At 34.8% G+C, this 22768-nt stretch overlaps 1 protein-coding gene across 2 annotated transcripts in view; it reads right to left on the bottom strand.

Moving 5' to 3' along the window:
- Nucleotides 1-9012: 9012 nt before the first annotated feature.
- The window catches only part of LOC111510172 (deleted in lung and esophageal cancer protein 1), a 90447-nt gene continuing 76691 nt past the window's right edge, over nt 9013-22768 (bottom strand). For both annotated transcript variants that reach the window (XM_074185128.1, XM_074185129.1), the window contains exons 18-24: nt 20952-21183; nt 20325-20470; nt 17734-18046; nt 11086-11301; nt 9587-9710; nt 9398-9533; nt 9013-9187 (exon numbers count right to left, since the gene is read on the bottom strand). In XM_074185128.1, the coding sequence (XP_074041229.1) occupies nt 9064-9187; nt 9398-9533; nt 9587-9710; nt 11086-11301; nt 17734-18046; nt 20325-20470; nt 20952-21183 (1291 nt within the window). In that variant the 3' untranslated portion in view covers nt 9013-9063. The remainder of the gene's footprint in view (nt 9188-9397; nt 9534-9586; nt 9711-11085; nt 11302-17733; nt 18047-20324; nt 20471-20951; nt 21184-22768) is intronic.

The following is a 22768-nucleotide window of genomic DNA, read 5'->3' as shown; positions in this document are numbered from 1 at the left end:
CAAATTTCCAAAATTTTGAAAATTTTCCGAGATATTAAGAAAAAACTAAAGCTCCATTTTTTTTTCACTTAATTGTTTATAACTTTTGTAATTTTTATCGGCGCGTTTTCGGACGTTTCCTTAAACTTACTAGGCAAAAATACGAATCGAATGACACCTTGGTCGTAATTTTTGGACAGGGCTGAAAAATGTTACGAAAAAAAAGTACATGTGAACTAGACTAAACGTACAGCGGCATAATGAATAGTTTCATAACGTAATCCATCATAATATACTTCATCATAACGTACTTTTGCATACCGTACTTCGTCATAACGCTAACGCTTCATAAACACAATGCATCATAAAATCATTCCATCATAACAGCAACGCATCATAACATCAAACGATCATATTTGTAATCGGTAGAAACCATAATGCATCATAACGTACTTCATCATAACGTAAAACATCATAACGTAAAGTATCATAACGTACTTTGTCATAATCCTATAGTACATGCGCTTGCTTATAGTATGTGGGAATAATGACGGAAGTTGAAGTGTTGAACTCATTGAAGATCTAAGAAGAGCCCTATGATACTGAAGAAGCTTAAATATGGTGAAATACTTCATTGTTTCTAATTTTTCATAATTCTGCATTATAATGTTGAATGAAATTTCAAGACAGTTGACTATCTTGAAGACCCATTTACACCATAAAACTAATTGCGTACGAGTTGGTCATTCGCCATCGGCTGCTATTGGTTGATTCGTTCTGTGTTTTCTTTAAACTTTAAAACTGTTCGAAGATTATTAGCATGAATTTATTCCAGATCGATTTATTTGCCTCTATTTTGTTTCAAAATTGTTAATATCGCTATAGAACGGCATGAATTTGAGTGACGGTAGTGCCAAATTATTTTGTGTAAACAAAATTAATGAAATACCAAGTTACAAAACTATCAATATAACTTTGGATTCTGTATAAAGTGGGACTGTGTTGGTGTCAAGGTTCCAAAATCAAGAATCACGATATGTGCATAAAATTCGTAGTTTCATTACATTGGTACAATACTTTGAATCTACCCAATTATAATCAAAACCAAACCAAAACAGTCATTGAAAAAGAGAATGTAGGTGAGTCCACTATAAGAAATCTATCAAGTATGCATTTAATTTAGTGATTTACATTTGATTTGGACTCAACTGATGTTAAATATATTTCAGATACCTTCAGAAAACATGTGGGTAAGACTGTTGAAAAAAATATCTATTCAATATTTCAAGAAAAGAAATAACTTTCAGACATACATAGAAAGCGAAAGATATTTAACTAAGATGAAAAAAATTATACTGTTAATAAATATTTTTTCTGAATTCTATGACAAATTAAAATGTTTTATGCCTTCGAACAACATATATATTAGTATAACTTCGTGTACAATCTTCACATGAAAATATCTTACTTAAAATATTGAGTTTATGCTTCTGTTTCACAACATATCTATCAGAATTTTAATGAATCTGTTTAGATACAATACACATCTATTAAATGATAGAATGCTCTATTTTTATTTAAATTTCATCTATTGATTAATGATAATAGGAAATGTGTGTTATTGAGACATTCAACACAGGAAAGTGAATGTCAATCGTAACAAAGCCTTCGAATTAAATTTTCTAATGCACCAGAGCCATCGCTAACAAATTCGAGAAGATACTGATTCAAATTCCAGGTAATTGTGCAAATCTATTGAGACTATGGATATATTATGGAGTTTCAATTGAGCAAATCTGTTGTTATTTTTTAAATCTTTTAAAATCTGTTTTTTCGTTAATCCTGACGAACGACAACCCTCAGAAGTCGAAATATGTGGCGAACTAAGGATTAACGATGTCCTACCTTTTAACGTGTGATTTCTAACACAAAAAATCACGGAAAATCAATAATCTTCTTAGGATAAAGAGTGTAGGTATCGATTCATCCATCTTTTTATGTTGCAGGGTTCGTCTATCATTGCAAATATGGAGCAATTCAAGTAACACTCCTGTCGGAAATGCTCAATCTCATTCCGAATTTTACAATAGGTAAATTGGCTCATTAGTAGTCGATAATTTGAATCGATCACAGGTCGGATCCAAGTTGTTAACCTACATTTTTCATGAGAAACCTCTATCGCTTCAATGGTCCTAATTTTTATATAATTGTGTTTACAAATTGAAAATATACACATAACACATCAGTTTTGGTCATAATTGCCTAGTAGAATTTAGTTTTTTTCTGTTTGTTCTGTTGGTTGCATAAACTCGAAGGCTCGTTACTAAAGCTAGATGTTCGTTCATGTATGTATGAGATTCTAATGATTCTATCCATCCCCAAAAATGAACATTGAACAGTATCCCTAAATAGCCCTAGAAATCAAACATAACAAAATTCCCTAGAAAGTTAATTTTGACCATAAAATAGTTATTAGCGACCTTTTTAAAAAAAATGAAGATATGCAGCTGGTATAGTTTTCATTTCTGTACAAGAATTTATGTAAATTTCTATTTGGATGAAACTCTCTTTTTCAGTGATAATATTTTTTAGTGTTTTTAGTTTCAGAATGAAGTTAACTTGAAATGTAGGCAGGAATCATAAACTCTATCATCATTAAAAAAAGTACCAGCTCAGATTACCAATACATAAATCGTATTTTCCAATTGGCAATGTCTGCGTAGTTCAAAATATGTGAAAAATTCATTTCAACTCTCGAAATCTTCAGCAATTGGTTCAAATTTGAATGACAATTTATTTAAACATTGGTCGCTTCTGGAATTTGGCAGATGCCAAATCTAGTGGAAACGAATTTCACGAATAGGGCAGACAAAAAGCAAAAAGATATAATTAACCCGTGTCTCTCGGCAAATGGTTTGATGGAACTCCCCTTCAAACAATTTCAAGAAACAGATAGAAATGACGTCACTTCAAAGCAATATTATCCAACAGTACGACGGTGAGCCCCAAGCTTCAATAAAATAATAGAAAAAAATAACGTTATGGATTCTATTGAGTTGCGTAAATAAACAATTCTTTGAGACTCAAACGCTACGAAGAGTTCCTAGTGTGCCAAAGAATGTAAAACGAGGAAATACTGCTGGAACTGAATTAATATACGAAGCAGTCTATTACAATCAATATACACCAACAGATGTAATTATGAATCTGATCGATCATTTTGAAATACCTGATATCTACTCACAAAATGTCTTTATTGCATATGTTTAATGAAAATGAACAGGAATCAATTATTATAATAATTAATATCAATCATCTCTCTAGTAAGTATACTGAATCTTTCAATTACAGTTCCACTATCTATGGAAAATTACAATACGTTTGATATATGTTCGAAACATCAATTAAATCGACATAATTTTGGTTATCTTTGATGAAACTCAAAGTGAAATGCATTTGAAATAAATTCTACCTTACGTGGAATAGCAAATTTTCGCTAATATGATGGTTATTCTGCTTAGAATATTTGTGTTCGGCCCATCGACTATGACACCGGAAAGCTATTCTGAGACAGACTTGATGAGCGCGCAGCTCAATTATGATGGATTACGTTATGATACTTTACGTATTCTATACATTACGGTCCGTATGATGGAACATGGATTCTGTACAATACGGTTTCTATGCTTTAGCGATATGATACATTGAGTTTACGATACAATGTGAATATGATGCATTACAATTATGATCGGTTAACGTTTCTATAAGTACGTTATGAATTTGTACGTTATGACAAAGTATGTTCTGCTGTTTTACATTATGATGAATTGCGATTATGACGGCTTACGTTTCTCTGCATCACGTATTCTGTATATTACGATTATGATCTTGTAGCGTTATGATGAATTGCATTGCATGATGAAGTACATTATGATGAATTACATGGACCCCTATTGTACTAATCAATCAATAAATTTATTTGCTTATTATCAATACAACAGATTTAGCATCGTCAAGCTAGATATACTACAAAACATACACATTAAAAGGCAAAGCATTAAAACTTGCAGTGAAAAAATGCACTTACGTCATAAGGGCAGAGATAAACCAGCAGCTCTTTTATACTTTTTTTGAAATTAATCATATGTAATTTCCTCATATATGGTGGTAGATGGTTGGAGAGCCTAATTGCCATAGTTAAAAAGCTTTTATGAGTAATTGCCAGTCGATGTTGTGGCATAAGAAGATTGTGGCAATTTCTGGTCAAATATTCATGGTTGTGATTAACTTGAGAGGTGTTATTTAATGTCTTGATATAGACAAGACATTGAAATATGTACAGAGCCGTAACGGTCGATATATTAAATTTTTTAAATTGAGGTCTACAGCGTTCGTTTTGCCCTTCCCAGGATTCTAATAGCCGTTTTTTGTAAAATGAATATCCTTTCCCAATCAGTTGAAAGTTCCCAAAAAACCAATCTGTATGACAGCTTAGACTGAAATAACCCCATGTAAGCTGCTCTCAAAACATAAGAGGAAACAAATTCATTGATTCTACAAAGCAGGTAAAGAATGGTGGACAGCTTAGTAGAGAGATCTTTGATGTGCTCTTTCCAATGATACTGAATAGGCACACAAACTTGACGAATAATACGCAAACATTATTGATGATAATGATAATGATGATAATAATAATAATCGTCCGTTCCACGGTTGTACCTCCCCCGACAACAGGGAGGTCGTGGACTTTTGAGTTTGGAGTCTCTACATGACAGCCTGTAAAGTCGTCAGGAGTTCGGATCCCCTTCTCTGAATGGTCCGTGACCATGAGAGAGCAGAAATTGGAGCATTTCTCTTTAGGGCAGCTCCCCGAGCAGCTGATGAACTCGGTATACTTTTCGACACTGAACGAGGTGACTACAACTCTGTCACCGAGTTGGAACCTGTTCAGCAAACAGCTCAGATAAAAGCCGCAGAGATTCCCTTACTTCTGCGGAAACACAAGGATAAGCCAATGCATGGGGTCTTCTTCAATAACATTGGAGACCTTGGCTTATCAAAGCGCCTGACCTTCGCTTTTCTCAGGTCAAGCGGGCTGAAGTCGGAAACTGAGGGGTTCATAATGGCTTGCCAGGATGGTGTCTTCAACACCTTAGTCTACCGCAGTCGCGTGATGGGTATAGAGGTTCCTGACACAAGGTGCAGGGCCTGTCGCGAGGCGCCCGAGACCCTAATGCACTTGCTATCAGCATGTCCAGCATATGCGGTCTCAGCCTACATCCATCGACATAACGCGGCCTCAAGAGTGTCATATTACCATCTACGGCACTCTTACGGTATTGACGAGACACCGGCGTTGCCTTATGCTCCGGGGGATATTGAATCCATTGTGGGGAACGAGAAGTGCCAAATTTATTGGAACTATTCGTTCCCCACCCTCACGATCATATAGGCTAATAAGCCTGATGTGGTCCTTCTCGACCACCAGAGCAAAACGATATTTGTCGTGTAGTTCTCAGCTCCTGGCGAGACGAATATCGTCAGAAAAGAGGAGGAAAAACGGATAAAACATCGAGATTTTCTCTTCGAACTCCGCAGACTCTATCCAGATCACCCTGTCAAGATGGTTGTTCTGATTATTGGAGTCCTTGGTGGAATGATGTCCTCTCTACTCTCGAATCTCAAAATCATACCGGCTTGCCGCACTAAGGCAGAAATCTTAGCCACAGATGCAGAAGGCTGTCATTCTTGTAAAGTCCTTTTATGGTGTTCCTGTAACAAACAGGCACTACAAGCTTTTATACTCTATCTTCAACGAAAGGATTGATCACAATTGTATAATATCGACTGTAATTCTGCGTATAATTATTTCCACGACATATTTATTTATCACTTTAGTATAAAATTTTCTTCATTGCTGCGTTTCAAAAAACATAAAACTAAGGACTGGGTGACCCCAGAGGTGAAATGCTCTAGCTTAAGAGGGAGTACTTCAATCTTCGAAACATGTATTCGGAACTCAAAGAATCATAAAAAGCTAGAATTGAGTCAAGGAGTAATTTATCGAAAGTAATATGGAAAATGGTATCTGAACTACAAGGTGCAATGTCTTAGAATACGTCAAGTTTTGAAATAACAACGCCTAGCGGTGTTGTGTCTAAAGACCTCAACATTATTGCAAATGAATTCTATTCTTTCTTGTAGAAACTCCTCGAAAATTAGTCGAAGATTAAAACGTGATAACCTACGCTATTTCGAGTATATATAGATGAATGACATTGAAATTTTTTAATCGGCGGTTTACCAGTAACTCACTTGTTTTTAGTTCGTTAAACAGTAATTATACAGTTTTTAATTATTAAAAAATTCTTGACCCACTATATATTGATATGGATAACTAACCGCTTACATTGTCGAAAGGTAGCAAGTTTTTGGGTGTTGCGATTGACAAAAACATGAATTTTAAAGCACATTGCGATGGATTTATACCAAGATTGCAGTCTTTAGTATTTAGGCTAAGAAATCCTAGCTATATTCCGAGTTTAGATCAACTAAAAATTATATACTATGCTGTAGTGGAGTTTAGGTTGCGTTATAGTGTCCGTTTCTGGGGTTGGTCAATTAAAGCACGTGAAGTATTTTGGCTGAAAAAATAATATCAGAACATTGAGTTCTGTGAACTTGTCTTTAAGAATGTAGAAAAACTGAATTTACACTGCTTGTACAAAGCATCTCTAATTCAAATACGTAGCTCATTGCTTAGGTAAGAATCATATTTATTCAGTATGACGTTTTTGGATTTGTATGAAAACCTACCATATTTCAGGTAACTCAAATATATTGCCAAAGTATTCGTTTCAATAAAAATACTAATAACAATATTAAACTACTTACCGCTGTAGTTGTGATGCACTGTTTGGAACCTTTGGTGTAGTAATGAATATTACTGGAGTTTTTCCCAACACCAAACCGTTATTTCAACTCCTCGACACGTGTTTCGATCACCAAGTAATCATCATCAAGAGAAAGATCGAACTGATCTTCCACTTGAAGATGATCACTTGGTGTTGGGAAAAAACTCAAGTAATATTACTTACAGCTGTACAAATTTTCACCTCAGATTCTTTATTAACTTATTCAAGTGACACTTCATTGTGAGATTTTCACTAAACAGTTCAATACTCCTCATTGACCTTACGACCATGTGGCAAGAACTCCTAATGCAATAATCAAAGAAAACAGTGAGCAAAACTTTGACATTTGATCGAACTTGGCGTGCTATTTTTGGTCTTGGTTTTCCTGGGCTCTTATATTGGGACGATTGGATATTGGTTTCGAAATCATAACCATATACCCTTAATTCGTCACCAGTTATGATCTTTTTGAGCAAATCTGAATCATCGTTGATTTCGTTTAACAATTCTTGAGCGATGCTCATGCGACATTTTTTTGGTCAAAATTCAGCAATTTTGGAACGAACTTCGCTGCCACACGCTTCATGTGCAGTATTTCTGAAAAAACTGCAAGGCTTTGAACCAACTGATATGCCAACGTCGTCAGCAACGCCTCTAATAGAGATACGACGATTTTCCATAACAATTTTCTTCCTTTCTCAACGTTTTCATCGGTTGTTGATGTGCTGGGGCGTCCAGGTGTACCACTTGTAAACATTTTCTGACTCAGTATGCCACTGTCAACATTTCGAGCAGTCAATTAAATTTTTTACACAAAATTTAATGCAAATTTTTCAATCCACTTTTTTCGATAGCAGAAAATTGCCGAATACGCAAAATACTTTCAACTTTTATGATTCTCACCAACAAACAAAACATGGTAAACAAGTGAAACTGTGAACATATGTTCAAGACAAGTGTACCAATTTAAAAAAATGAAAATAAATCTCCAATTTGAATTGGAATTGAATTTAAACATTCACCTTATTTTTTTAACAGGTACAATAGGTATGCAATAGGTATAACCTCACCTCAAACATAATGCCAGTGTAACAATTGTAACAGTTACACATGACTACCTACTTACCAGTTAGCTAGTTTTTAAGGAACTGGGTATGAAGGCGGTTTTTAAAACAAGTCATACACTATAGAGCCTTTTAGTAAGTCAAAAAGACAAAGTTGAGAATTTGGAAAAGTCTGGAATTTATGGAATTAAATTAGACTGAGATGCAAAATATTATGGACATACAAAAATATCTATTGAAATAGGATATTGGGAACACACATTCAAAATATGGAAGACCTAAAGAATCAGCAGTCGCCCATCATATTTTGCAACAAAACCATTCCATAGACTTCAGTACATTGAGAATAGTTAGACAAGTTAACAACATGCATTTAGATGCATATGAGTATAGAAATAAGTAAACATAATAATATTATGAATAACGATAGTGAACCAATACCTAATGGTATACTATATAGCTTGTTGAAATAATATTTCATTAGATTTACCTGACTATCACATAAGGACATATTGAAAAATTAATTTAAGACTGGTAGATGAGGCAATATTGTGAAATTAATTTTATTTAGCTTATAAATATTTTAATTATTAGATTCAACTAACCATTACAAAGGGACACACTATAAAATTAATTTAAGACTAGTAGATAAGGCAATATTGTGAAATTAAATTTATATAGCGTATAATATTTCAATTATTAGATTTACCTGACTATTACATAAAGACACATTGTAAAACTAGAAGATAAGGCAATGTTGTGAAATTAAGACGCAGGTACCTACAAAAGGTATCTGTGGTATGAATAAGGATAGCTTTGTAAGTATTTTTAGTTTGATCCTCCTCTTGAAGATCACTTGATGGTAAAACATGTTGCGAGGTGTTGAAATAACGGTTTGGTGTTGGGAAAAACTCCAGTAATATTTGTCATTGTTGTTCTTGTAGTTCTTCGTGGTTTGTTTTGAAGATAGCTTGAGTATATTAGCACAGTTGAAAATGGTTGTTCAAGAGTATTGACGTGAAATAATGGAATATGGAAATAATTGAAATGTACCATTACTGCGTACTTATATATTTTTCAAATATTTTCATGACCAATACATATAATCAAATTTTATGATTGATGTAAAATTTTTCGTTGATTGTACCAGTGCCCTTGACAGGAACCTCTATAAAATAATTAGGTATATTGGTCACGATTCTTATTGATTCATGATAGGCTTTGCATTCCCTGAAAGAAAAGTGCTTGAGAATAAAAATTGTTCAACAATATTTTCTGAGATCTAAAGATCAATGAGAGAGTAGATTATTGCTTTGCAATGGATCATCATCAGTTTTAAAACTTTTTATTGAATTCATGTATGGAATAATTGAATCCATATCCATATCGGGATGAGAGCAATAATTGATTTTATGTTACAACACAAATATTTGAACTAACCTTGGGGTGAAATAAATGAAAATATCGGTGAATTGTTTATTGATTCCTGTACTTTTGGGAATTTCTCCGAAATGAGGAATAACGTAAAAATCATGTGCGGTAGAAGACTTGTAGATCTCGAATTTAACGGCACAGCCTGAAATATACTTCATGATTTCATTACCTCAAACCTATTGTTCAATTTGTTACCTGTCAAATTATAAACTGATACTACAGTCTTTCTAGTAGTGTTCAGTAAGACATTGTCGTACTTCACAACTGCTGGTTTGACCATTATATTGGGGAAATGGATATACATGTCTATTGGAATTTTCTGAAAAAAAAGAGCAGTTGGTGACTAATGTATACTAATAATTATACTTCAACAACATGGGATAACTCAAATGTTTATATGAACATACAGAACAAATAAACTAATTGAAGCAACAAAAGTAACGAATACGTGCAGATTTTTTATTCTTTCATTTGTACTGTTTCCTTACTCTTTTCTCTTGATTTCCGAGGCCAAAATCTGCCTCCGTTAAGATAAGTGTTTTTTTGATAGGAAAAATTATTGAACACGACATGTTACTGATAAACAGAACATTTTTCTTTGTGAAACATACTTTGAATTCCCGCAGTAACTTATCGGGGTAAACTAAAAACTTTACCCTTTTTACACTTACGTAAAGTTCTTCACTACAATTTTCATATTGTGGAAGGTGGAGATACCCAAAGAAGGCCGATAAAACAAATGATTTATCTCCACAAAAAATGACTTTCAATATTGGATATTTAATAATAATGATAATAATAATCTTTATTAATCCCAAGAAACAAGAATGTTTATTACAGGGATAAAATTTAAAATAATGATTGAATAAATTATTTCAATATTAAATATCAGTTACATATACAGCACATAAATATACATAAACACAAATATACATACACATTCACATATACACACACATACATATATAAATATATACATTTTTGAATTATAATGATAATTAAAAACAAAAAATGAAATATGGAGATCAGAATTTCAATTAGAGGAAGAAAGCAGAAACTTTTTCAATTCCGATTTGAATTTTGTTTTTTGATTCATTTTCAGTTTCTCTGGGCGATTATTATATATTTTAACTCCTAAATGAAATATTGATTTTTCCCCAAATTTTGAGCGATATGATTAAACTAGTAGCTTTTCTGCTTGTCTAGTATTATAGTCATGGATAGTATTTATTTGATTGAATTCCAAATTCGAATGTATAGAGTGGTGTATCAGAGGATAGGAAAATATTATGTAACTAGAGGAATATTTCAAATAAAAACCGAGAGAATACCTGCATACGTAAATTATGACCACGTGGCATTGATTGGGTGCTCATGGCAAAGGGATATATTATCGAAGTTTATTGAAAAAAACTCAAGTCTCATTCATGAAATAATCATTGATGAATTTAAACATTCAAAATAGTTAAGTGAATTTGTATTAGTTTGTATCGACTTTGATGCGGGCATAAAAATGTTGGAGATCCCTGGGTAAACAGTTCATATAGTTTTTCACACTAGTCGTCTTGCCCTGTATTTGTTGGAATACAATTTATGTAGCAAATATTATTCATTCACAGCAGCACTGAAAATCGTATAGAGGCTATTAATCTCAAATCAGATCAATAAAAGTATGTATAAAAAAGTATTCTCACTTCTATATGATGACTGTACTGCATATCTAAATTTTTCCTAATATGAAGCATCTTGTTTTCTTTATCGGCACAATAAATTTCAGTATTGTAAATACTTTTTCTACTCTGTGGCATGGAGGTGTATTTTTCGTCGCTGTCTTCACTTTCTGGTATATCATATACTAAATTGCTGAGTGCCAATATTTTTTCGTGATCAATGAAGCAATTTACAATCACCTGGAAAAGAATATTATAATCATCAAAAAAGAATGAGTTCCGATTGAAAAATGTTTCTAAAAATTTCACAAACTACACCTAAACGATTTGATCTCCACAAACTTTATTGAAAAAATATATCACACCATGTTTCGCTAAACATTAGCTTTTTCAAGTGATTGATACATCAAATTATTTTTACATTCATATTTATATACTACAGGTAACCATAATTGAGACTACCTGTAAGAAATTACCTGAACCTCTACATCTCGTACCTACTCAATTATGATTACCTAAAGCATATTGCCTCACATCTACATCTATAATAATTCTTTCTCGGTTTTCAAGAAGACAAGTTCAATAATGGTGATCTATTCAAATCTAGTTGGTCATTCATTAGAATGTTTGAATTTTTAAGTTTATTAATTTCCATCGCTTCCAAATGATTCAATTTCAAAACTTTATTTTCAATGTGCAAAATTTCGAACTTTTCATTAAAGATGTGATTTTCTTCTAGAAGATGATTTGAATATGTTGAATTTGTTTTCTTATTTACATAGCTCTTATGATGTTCCTGGATTCGATTCCTAAATGTCCTGCCAGTTTGACCAATATATACCTTAGGGCACGTTCCACACTTTAATTTATATACTCCTGATTTCTCGAATTTGGATGTTTTATCCTTTAATTGTCTTTATATTATGATGACATCTATTTGACAACTTGATAATAATTTACACTAATGAAAACATTTTATTGAAACAACGATAAAAATAAAATAAAAACAACAATAAAAATTAATTGGCGCTCCGGGGCGACTTCATTGATTCCAGTGGCGAATTTGCTTTTTCAGCTGCAGGAAAACCCGGAAAAACCTGCAGCACCACATCATCTGAAGATCTTGATCTAACAATGTCCTCTCTCTTATAAAACAAAATGTAGGGTGTCTCCAGAGGCTCCAATGAATTCAATGCACCACCAGAACACTTCGTGACACGACTATCGTCAAACTTAAACCAGTCCGTTTCTTCTTTGACCAAGGCGTAATAATAACCAAATTCAACGCCAGAACCACAGTGAACAATGACTGCATGAATATTATAATAGTGGTCTGCTATGTTGAAATGTTCATCTATTTCGAACCTTCCAAAGAGTTTCTTGCTTCCGTAAGAGGTTGAGTCTTGTTTGAAAATCATCAGTGTTATTATTAGATTGACTGGAGCCTCAGCTATACTTGTTTCCTTATAACAGTCAGTTAGTTTGGCGCATGTTTGACAATACAGTCGATCATCACCTGTTAAAAATTGCATTCCCGTTCTCGTTCATCATTAAAACTTCGTTCTTGAAATTCTTCGTCATGAACAACACTTGTAAAATGCTATTCATGTAGCAAGTGCTTCCTAAATTATCCAATCCAATTTTCTTCACTAGATTTTCAGGACAACTATCTACTGATTCGTAAGGAAGAATATGTTTCACAGAATCTCCATAAGAACCATTTCTCAAGCTGCGATCGATCCTTCCAAGTGAAGAAGGGTTTCGTAGAGGGATCGACTCGGCTCTTGCTTCAAGACGCTCTTCCACTGAAAGGGTACCAGTTTCACGAGGACTGCAATTCATTTTTTGGGGGCAAGAATGACCTAAGTCCACTGACCGCACTGAAAAAGAAGAAGGTGGATCAATCACTTGTGAATTAACCTTGATAGACTGATGAATATTCACATATCTCGGCTTGTTTCGAAGAGGTTTCAGTTCCGTACTGAAATTAGGACAATGCATGATCTCATCAAAATTATGTGAAGGAGGAATAGTTCCGAGTACTGAAGCAGCATTGCCACGTTGAATAGCAATACTGATTCTTTCTCTCAAAAAAGAGGTAGAACGGTGATCTTTCGTTGCTTGGCCTATTCTCCTTCCGAGTTTATGAACGAATAACAGAGACTCCGGGCCATAAACACCAAAAGTTTCAACCGCTACTGGATGAAACAGATAGTTGTTTCCAAGATTTTGGTATTTTTTCCTTTTCAATTTCTCGCCAGACAATGCTGCAGTTCCAGCAGACTTGGAACTTTCGGCTAGATGGGAAGCCGCGACCGTGTCGACGCAAGTAAAGTTCCATACCACAGGTTTACCGTATTTCCATGACATGAGAGACATACCATCTGGTCGTTTACCATCATCTCGACTGGTACCTAAGGGTTCCAGAATTGCAGGAACATCCGCTGACAACATAGCTCGTTTCAATATGTCGTTCACTTGGTGATGTCGAGATGTACGCCCTGCACTTCTCCTGCAACTCAAACCATGTGCACCTTTCTCATCAACTATACTACCGCAAACACAAGTATGGGGAACACAAATAGATGAACCCATCCTTAGTCCTACTGCTATTCTGAAAGATTCATCGTCTAATAGTGTTCCAAGAGATGCAACAGGTAAAGCATTATTATTTTTAACTAGCTTTCCCAACGTATTACTTGTTCTATAAGCAATTTTAATATCTCGATTCCGCAAAAATGAAGCCACTTTTTCCGTTTGTTGTCCAAAATAGGTTAAAGCTCTATAATTTTCATTAGATTTTATCAATGGGAAAAACGTATCGAATCGTCAGATCGAAATCGTTAGGTTATTGAATGAGAGCTTTTTTTGTAGCACTTAACGCCTCCTTAGAAAATCTGACGCGCTAGAGTATGTCCATGCAACAGTATTTTTTTACATATTTAAAAATCTATAGCCGCTTCCCCCACCGATGAAAAGGTATATATTTGTTTCTTCTTATCATCTAAGCTTTGCAACCTAATATGTCTCAATGACGTTCGAGTGAATCCCCATTTTGCATCGTGGGCTCCCCTGCTATTATTCTCGTTGCTTCTTGATTGGCTCGCGCGTTCTTAGCTACATCACGCCTGGTTTATGGCTACCAGTGGCGGCCGGCATTATTTTTTTTCGGGGATGATTTACAACACTACACCCTTTCCTAAGGTTGTTCGCCCCGAACAACATTCCAAGACGAAACATCACGACCCATGTAAGGACTTAGCTTCTCTATGTGGACAACTTTAGGCTTGCTTCTGGGTGACAATTGGATTCTGTACACCAGATCGTTTATCTTTTTGGTTACCAAGTAAATTCCTTGCCATGGTCTCTTTAACTTGGAACACAAACCTTTTCGACGTTGGGGTTGGTAGAGCCACACTGCATCGCCCTCTTTGAAGCTCGCTGGTAGCGACTTTTTGTCAAATCTTATCTTCATCCTGTCGCTGGAAAGCTTTAATTTGGTCCTGGCAAATTCGTGTACACTTTCCAGTCTCTCCTTCAGGTCATTCACATATTCCGAGAGAGGTACCTCTTGAGGTTCATCGAAAGGACTGTCATACAATACATCTACCGGAAGCTTCAGTTCCCTACCAGTTAACAACATGGATGGTATGTCATGTTGGGAACATCATGTTGGGAGCTCCTATATGCCAACAGAAAAAGAGGAACCAATTTATCCCAGTATCTTTGGTTTTCGGGGACAACAATCGAGAGGTAGTTATTGATGGTGCGGATATGGGTGAAGAGCAGTTGTTCTTGTCTTCTTTATTCCCAACAGAGTTATCATTTCCTTCTATAAATCTAATTCGAAGTTGCGGCTCTGATCCGAGTGTAGTTCTTGGGGTACTCCGTGTCTGGCAATTACGGTGACCAATCATGTTTTCCAGGTAAGTCCTCTCAACACCAATTACAAGAAGCGTTCAAATGATGCGGGTTCGTTGCATAACCCGAACGGCATAAACTCAAACTGGTATAATCCATTGCCGGTTGAAAAAGCAGTCTTTTCTTCATTCTCGGGGCGAACTGCCACTTGCCAAAATCCGCTCTTCAGATCTAATGTTGAGAACCATCTGCATTTGGCCAATATATTCAGGGTGTCATCTATTCTAGGGAGAGGGTAGATGTCTTTTCTGGTGACATCATTAAGCATCCTGTAATCTACGCAAAATCTCGTCGATCCATCTTTCTCAGTCACTAACACAACAGGTGACGACCAGGGGCTGTTTGATTCCTCGATTACTTTTTCTTTCAACATGTCCTTTACAATGAATGTAGCTTCGTTTTCCTTTGAGAAGGGAAGACGTCTTGGTGGTTGACATATGGGTTTGGCATCGCCAACATCGATGCGATGTTGAACTAAATCCGTTGGACCAATAATTTTGCCCTTCACAAACATTTCGTTCTCTTACTCGATGAATCGGGTGGCCTTGCATAGTTCTGTAATGTCCACTTGACTGTCGCGATGTCCTTGTGGCTAGCCTTTGAATATCGTAATCGAATGTCGTCGAAATTTCTCCGAAGTTCTGTCGAAGTCGGTAGCATTATTCTCGTTGCTTCTCGATTGGCTTGCGCGCTCTTAGCCACGTCACGTCTGGTTTATGGCTACCAGTGGCGGCCAGCGTTATTTACTTTCGGGAATGATTCACAACAGTATCGTTCATGGCATTATACTCTGTTTTATCAAAAAAATCATTTTGTTAATGCGAGTGTTCCATATTTGTGTTATTTAAATGTACATACAACTACAAAAATATTTTTCTATATCAAATCATACAGTGCTGCAAGTACTACTGCAACCACCAGCTAGGAGGCGTCTCCTGATCCCTCAGGTAACCGTAGCTATAGAGGCCGAAATGTGCCGCTCAGAATTCCAACTTGTGGACTGAGGACGTTCCAGTTGATTGGTTGATACGTAGGTTTTGGATGTTTGATTTGCCAGATTCGCCGTAATGCCCATACAATTATGACATCCATGATTGCCTTCTTGTTTATTGAATACTTCATGAGACCAATAATGGTAAAGACAGTGCACCCATTTTCTTCAGGTTTGCTATCAAGAAATAGCTCGAGACAAATCGAGCAGATACAACTGTGCCTTTCTTGCCTCCAACCCGCTCTATTTGCTTCTTATACCCTCACACAGTGAAGGAAATATTTTGGGAGAGATTGGTTTTTTTGGGAAAAAACTCCTACAGAAAGTACCTTTTACGTACTTGTAAGTACATTAATTTAACGAAATTCACGTTTTTCCGATTTGAAAATAGTTTTCATTCTATTCATTTCTTTTTTATCTTTTCTACAAGGTTTCCCACATTTTTTATTTGGTGATGTCAAAAAGCATTTTTTTCACATTTGTGTCGTATATTTATTTTTTTGGTCGTAATAATTTTTTAATGGATTTGTCACATTTTCGTATTTTTTATAGTTCAATTGTTCTTGTTTTTATGGTTCAATCGTTCTTGTTTTTCCTTACCAACTGATAGGTATCTTGGGAAAAAATCAATTGACTTTTAATGGAAATTCGATGCATTGACTCTTGGATGCGTAATTTTAAAGAAACTGGAATCGAAACTGTTGAGTTAGTTGAAGATGGAACACATACGATATTTTTCGGTTTGTTTTTCATAATCAGGAACTATTATAACTATATTTGATAAATGAGTTGATTTTGATTCGTTTTATTACGAGAGGGGCCATATCATAAATAACCATATGCTTTATAATCCATGCATCACTGGCGGGTTCATAACTTTCTTGAAAAGATCATGGCTGGAGCTCATGAGGTGAAATAAGGAACGATAATGTCGCTTTCTTAAACAAAATTTAAACAGTTGATGTTTATGAGAGAATGTTGATTTTTGACTGGAAGCAAAACTTCTAACAAAACCAAAATACTCAAACACAATAAATATAAAAATTTGAGCAAAAATTAATAAGCAATGAACATAAAAATACAAACTAAGTGAGAACGCTAATTAGTGAAGTAAATACATTTTTTCGACCTGAAATGAAAATGAATCAATAAAAAGGTTAAGAATAAATGAAATGTCAAATATATTATGCAAAGTACAAAAATAATATTATTACAGAATCACAAAAAATAACAAAGATAAGAAAAACCTAGAAAATATTTCACACCAAGTTACTTTAGTATATTCGGACTGTATATCCCTTTTTTCAGACAATGTGACCTGTTACATTCACCAGCTAAACATCTTTTTTTTTACTCTATTCAGAGTATCGGTTCATTGTGACTGTCTTTTTTTAATTTCCCAAAAAAAATAATTCACAATAGTTGAAAATAGTAACAGTATTCGCGTATCTAGATTTGTCTCGATTTTGGCATCTTAAATTGAATAAAAAAATATGAAGGAGTGCATTTGCGATTTGCGGACCTACATGAAACGAAAACTGAGTTGAAAAAACGTGTTTTGACCGGGATTCGAACCCGTCTCTCCTGTTTTCAGTAGAGCGCATTTATCATCTACGCTATTGCAATTAGTTTTTTTTTCATTCATATCTGCATACCGCAACTCCTTTCTTTTATATCTATATTCCTGATGCTAAAACATGTTCATGTCAATAAAGTTTTCCTTTTGAGTCAGTAGAAAAATTACAGACATTTTATATTACCTCTTCGCATCCACCAGTTTTGAGTATTATCTTTTTTTCCTTAATCAATTCATTTTTATCACTTCTCATCGAAAATGGATCCATAGTCTTCAACGTGGCCTCGCACGGTGACCGATTAGTGTTCCGAAAAACCAAACGTATATAGTGTAAAAATATTTTTTTGAAAATCACGTCGTTTGCATAAAAAATCAACTTGGAGTCACCGTACACCTCGTCTTTTTCCAAAAGTTCACGTTCCAAAGTCGCTTCAACATCTAACTGGATATACTCTCCTTTCGAACCAGTTTTTCTGTAGAAATAATTCAGCTTGCTCCTTGAAAAGAAACGATTTATTATAAGGTTGTTCCGAGAAAAACAAAATATCCATAATCTTTGCTTCTCACATGAATTTCTTTCCCATCTCCCAATAAGGTTAAAATTTGTAAAATTTGCGCTTTCTTCCTTTGTAATTGAATATAGCGATTAGATATATTATTCAGTTATAGTTAAACTAGTTGTTTTCCCGTGGCTTCGCCCTCGTAGAATTTGTTTTGTCACACATTAAGTTTCCTGACAGAACATTTTGAACAAATAGTTATAATATTTTACATTCAACCCAAAACTTCAGGTTTCCAACTGAAAAACTTGGGGCGGAAATTACTGATTCCCTTTCTTGATGTTAATTTACACTGAACCTACCTGCATATTTCAAGATTCTAGATTCAGAAGCTTCGGCCGTACGTTAATATAAAAGCGGGCAACAGCTAGTAATTTATATTTTTACTTCGAAAATACAGTAAACAAAAAATATGCCAACTGCACTAAGTAATGAATAGCTTCGAGAATCGAATTATATTACCTATAAACAAATTCGAAAAACTAACACAACCGTACAAATTACTCAGTGTAAAAGACAAAGTTCATTTATATTTAATACCCGAAACGACAAGTGAATCCATTTTTATAAAAAATTTGGCAAATATTCTGAAATGTGCATTGTAAAAAAAGTATCCAATTCAATTGTATTTATGGCTCAGTATTTTGCATATAGTGGCTACCACGATATGTGCACTATTAGAACCATTCAAGATAAACAATTTTACGGTAGAATATCTGCATGTAACTCCAACGGTATAGGCAGCGCACGCTGAAATAGCTTTCAGGGAGCAATAATTTTTCCGACATACTTGATACATATCGTTATATTATGACGAAAATCACACAAAACCTTTATGAATTGTAGCCTATATGTTATTCTGATTTATAAGCTGTATTAATAAAGTTTCATCCAAATCCGTTCAGTCGTTTAGGCGTGGAAGAGCCACAAACATACATACATACATACATATACCCACCCTCACAAACTTTCATATTTATAGGAGTATAGATAGATTTTCATTGATACTTGAAATACTGAAATACATTCAAATTGGAAAAGGAATATTTTTGGAGATACGACATTTCACGACGTGAAATCAATATTTAGGCCAACAAAAACTATCAGACAAAGTCTAAGGCAGAATTTTTCAGGATTGGCTCACTTTAAGGCGTTTATACACCCTTCGAAGCTTGATACTAAAAAGTTGTTGGACTACAGTGGGGATGAACTACGATGTCTAACAGGCCTTCTTACAGGTCACTGTCATTTGAATCATCATATGCAGGGACTCGGACTGTCGGAAGACAGTGTGTGTCGCCTCTGTTCGGAAAATGATGAAACAGCACAGTACATACTTTGTGCCTGCCCCGCTGGGGACCGAATCAGGTTTTTAGAGTTCGGCAGAGCCGTACTCTTACTACCTGACCTGAAAGATCAGTCACCATTCAAAACTAATCGGCTTCGTTAAAAAGCTGGGTTCATTTGGTCGAGTGTGAATATGTGTGAGCCACAATAAACCCTCGCGGGTTGCGGTGGAAGGTTGAGTGGACCCAATCACAATGGACCTAACCTAACCTAAACTAACCTACCTCAGGTTATACAGAAAATAGAGAGCTTCAAAATAGGAAAAGAGTTGATATTTACTAAAGAAAACTTTGAAATATGTGTACCCTATCCACATATGTTTCTTTAAGATACCAGCTGAAAGAAAAAATATATCTGAAAAATAGCTCTTACTACGGATTTTGAATTAAACAGAAATAACTTTTTCTATCTCAATTTGTACACAAACCAGACGATTATGTACTAATTTGTTAATTTTTCTGATATTGTTTTATTTTGGAAATAGTATACTATAATTTTTGTATACTATTTTATAATATAGTATAATATAGTATAGTATTTTATAATTTTTGTATACTATTGGGAAAGTCGAAAGAAGAAAGGTTTCAGATATCTGATAATATGACCAAGATGTCTTAAACATGGGTTTTTCGATTCTAGTTCTAAGAACACCGATGATTCATTTATTGGAATATAACATTATAATTTTCATCTTTATTTCTTATTTCCGTAACAAAATATGACACTTATAATTAACAAAAAGTTTTTATTGTCTTTGTACTTAGCCAGATGAAGATATTTAATTTTTTTTTATCATAATTGAGTAAGGTACAATGTTATAGCTATGTAAGGATTTGGCCAAGTCCAGTGATAAAACAGTTCTTCATACCTATACCAATCCTTAACATATATATGTCCAATGATATGCCATTTCAAGTCCATTTGTTGTTTTTTTCCAATGAAATATCTAGGCTTCAGAAACACATCAATGTAAGCACTCGAATTTGGTTCAATATCGGTCTCTTTTGATGCAACCTATAAAATCATGGTTCGATTAAAAATATACATTTCTCGAAATCTCAACTGAAGTTTTGTAATAGAGAAGAATGTAAATGAAAATCAAATATGCCGTCTTTATGATATTCTGGAATTTAGCTCTGATTTCTTTATTGGCACAAAAATGTACGATGGATTTTGATATATTTATGAGAGTTCTGAAAACAATGAGAGTTGGGCACCAATTCACATTCAAGTCCCTCTCTTTTTCATTCTGTAAATGATTTCAATAGTGGAGAATATGCTTGCTAACTTAGTGCCCAGAATATGGACAGACTTTCGTCATGTTTTGACGAAATATTAGTGCATCACGGTGAATGTATCAAGTTTCAGTGATAGGACCCTTATCATTATTGAAAATATTCTTCCGATACTTAGTTATTTTCACGAAAGCATCTCAAGAAAACTGAAGTCATTCAAATTGTAATGTGAATTGTTCTAACAATGTATTTCATCTTACCCCACAACTTTCTGTATTTTTTCCTAAGTACTCATTGAATAAACATAGATCTCCCCTAGCAGGATTGTAATCGTAATTGACAACGTCAAAGGAAATACTAAAGTTCTCGTCATCAGATTCCTGAGAAACGCCCATGAATGTGTTCCAAATAATGTGGACTGGTACACAACTTGTATTCGATATGCGTATTTGTCTTCTGATTGGTCTTGAACTATATGGAAAGCTTCCAAATCTGAAATATTATTTTTGTTCAAAGAATTTATATTTGTTGTCAATAAAACAACTGATTGAAAAGAATAAAATCCGGGCTGGCAGGCTGTGGTCAGATGGGACCTGAAGTATAAAACGTTTCGTCTATTACTGCGGTTGACATCATAATTGGAATGTTGACTGTGAGTACTTCCATTGCCTGATATTATATAAAATGATTTGAAATCCCTGAAATAACTAATGAAAGAGAAGAATTAAAAAAGAGATTCTTTACATAAGATGAGGGACTGCCAATGGAATCTCCACTTTCACCAGTCATAGCCAAGATATTTATGGAGTGGTTCGAAACTCTGAAGACGCCCACAACAATGAAGACGCCCACAAGTAACCTCGTGTCTGCTTGAGACACGTTGACGACACCTTCATAATATGGAATAATGGGAATACTGAACTTGACATCTTCCTAAAACACATCAACAGCGTAAGACCTTCCATCACTTTCACAATGGAGAAGGAAGTCCACAACGAATTGGTAAAAGAGGACCGAAACTAAGTGGTAAACATCTGTATACCGAAAACCCACTCACACGGGACAGTATCTGAACTACGAATCCTACCACCATCCATCGACTAAAAGAAGAATCATCAAGACTCTATTAGACCGTGCTTTCAGGCTCTGTAATATGAAGGAAGGTCTCGAGAAGGAATTAGACATCATTAAAAATGATCTTCAACGGAATGGCTACTCCAAATCGATGGTAGAAAAGACTTTGACTGAAAAACTTCAGGAGCCTCGCATGGAAGATAAGCTGTCACAACTAGTGCTTGCACTTCCCTACATCAGAGGATTATTGGAAAGGATAAGAAGAATTGGATCCAAGTACTACATTAGAACCTGCTTCAGACCCGGAAACACTATCCGTAGCGGCCTCACGAAAATCAGGCCACCAAACGCGGACTGCGATTCCAAGAATTGCATTTACTGGATACCTTGTGAGCGGAGATCATACAGAGGGAGGAACATTGGTTTAGGAGGAAATTCTAAGAAGCCGCATACGTGTTGTCCAACAATGTATTCAACCAAACTAGCGTAGAGATATGGAACATATGGAAACCCATAATCAAGCGATAAATGGTCAACTCCCTCCAAACGTTCATCTCCCGCTAAACCGGTGAAGCGAAAGAAGGAAAACGGAAATAAGTGAAAGTACTCGAATGACCCATGAATAATCATCTCTCGAAGGGATTAGTCCAGTCATACGATTGCGGATACTAATACTCGAAACGTCGTGAAGTAACTTGGCTTAAAATCTCTTAAATTTTTATTTTTGATTTTTGTTCAATTGTTCTATATTTACCCGTAATGTATTTCACTGTTATTTCATTACAGGGTTTTTTGTTTAATATAATTATCATTATCAGCGATTCTTTTTTGATTCTTCTTTTTTATTAGTTATTTCAGGAATTTTAAATCATTTTATATGATATCAGACAATGGAAGTCCGAAATAATGAAATTCGTGTGAATTTAGGTTCGATCATGAATCTAGAGCAAAATGCGTTGCAACAGATCTTCTGTTTCCATTAGTTTTGCCACGGTTGACCCGT

The sequence above is a fragment of the Leptinotarsa decemlineata genome, unplaced genomic scaffold (assembly GCF_025532065.1).
Source record: "Leptinotarsa decemlineata unplaced genomic scaffold, Ldec_3_MD MMD2_tig00026363_RagTag_RagTag, whole genome shotgun sequence".
In the NCBI taxonomy this organism is placed as follows: domain Eukaryota; kingdom Metazoa; phylum Arthropoda; class Insecta; order Coleoptera; family Chrysomelidae; genus Leptinotarsa; species Leptinotarsa decemlineata.
The sequence above is the reverse complement of the archived record's forward strand: the minus strand, read 5'-3'. Positions and strand labels throughout refer to the sequence as shown.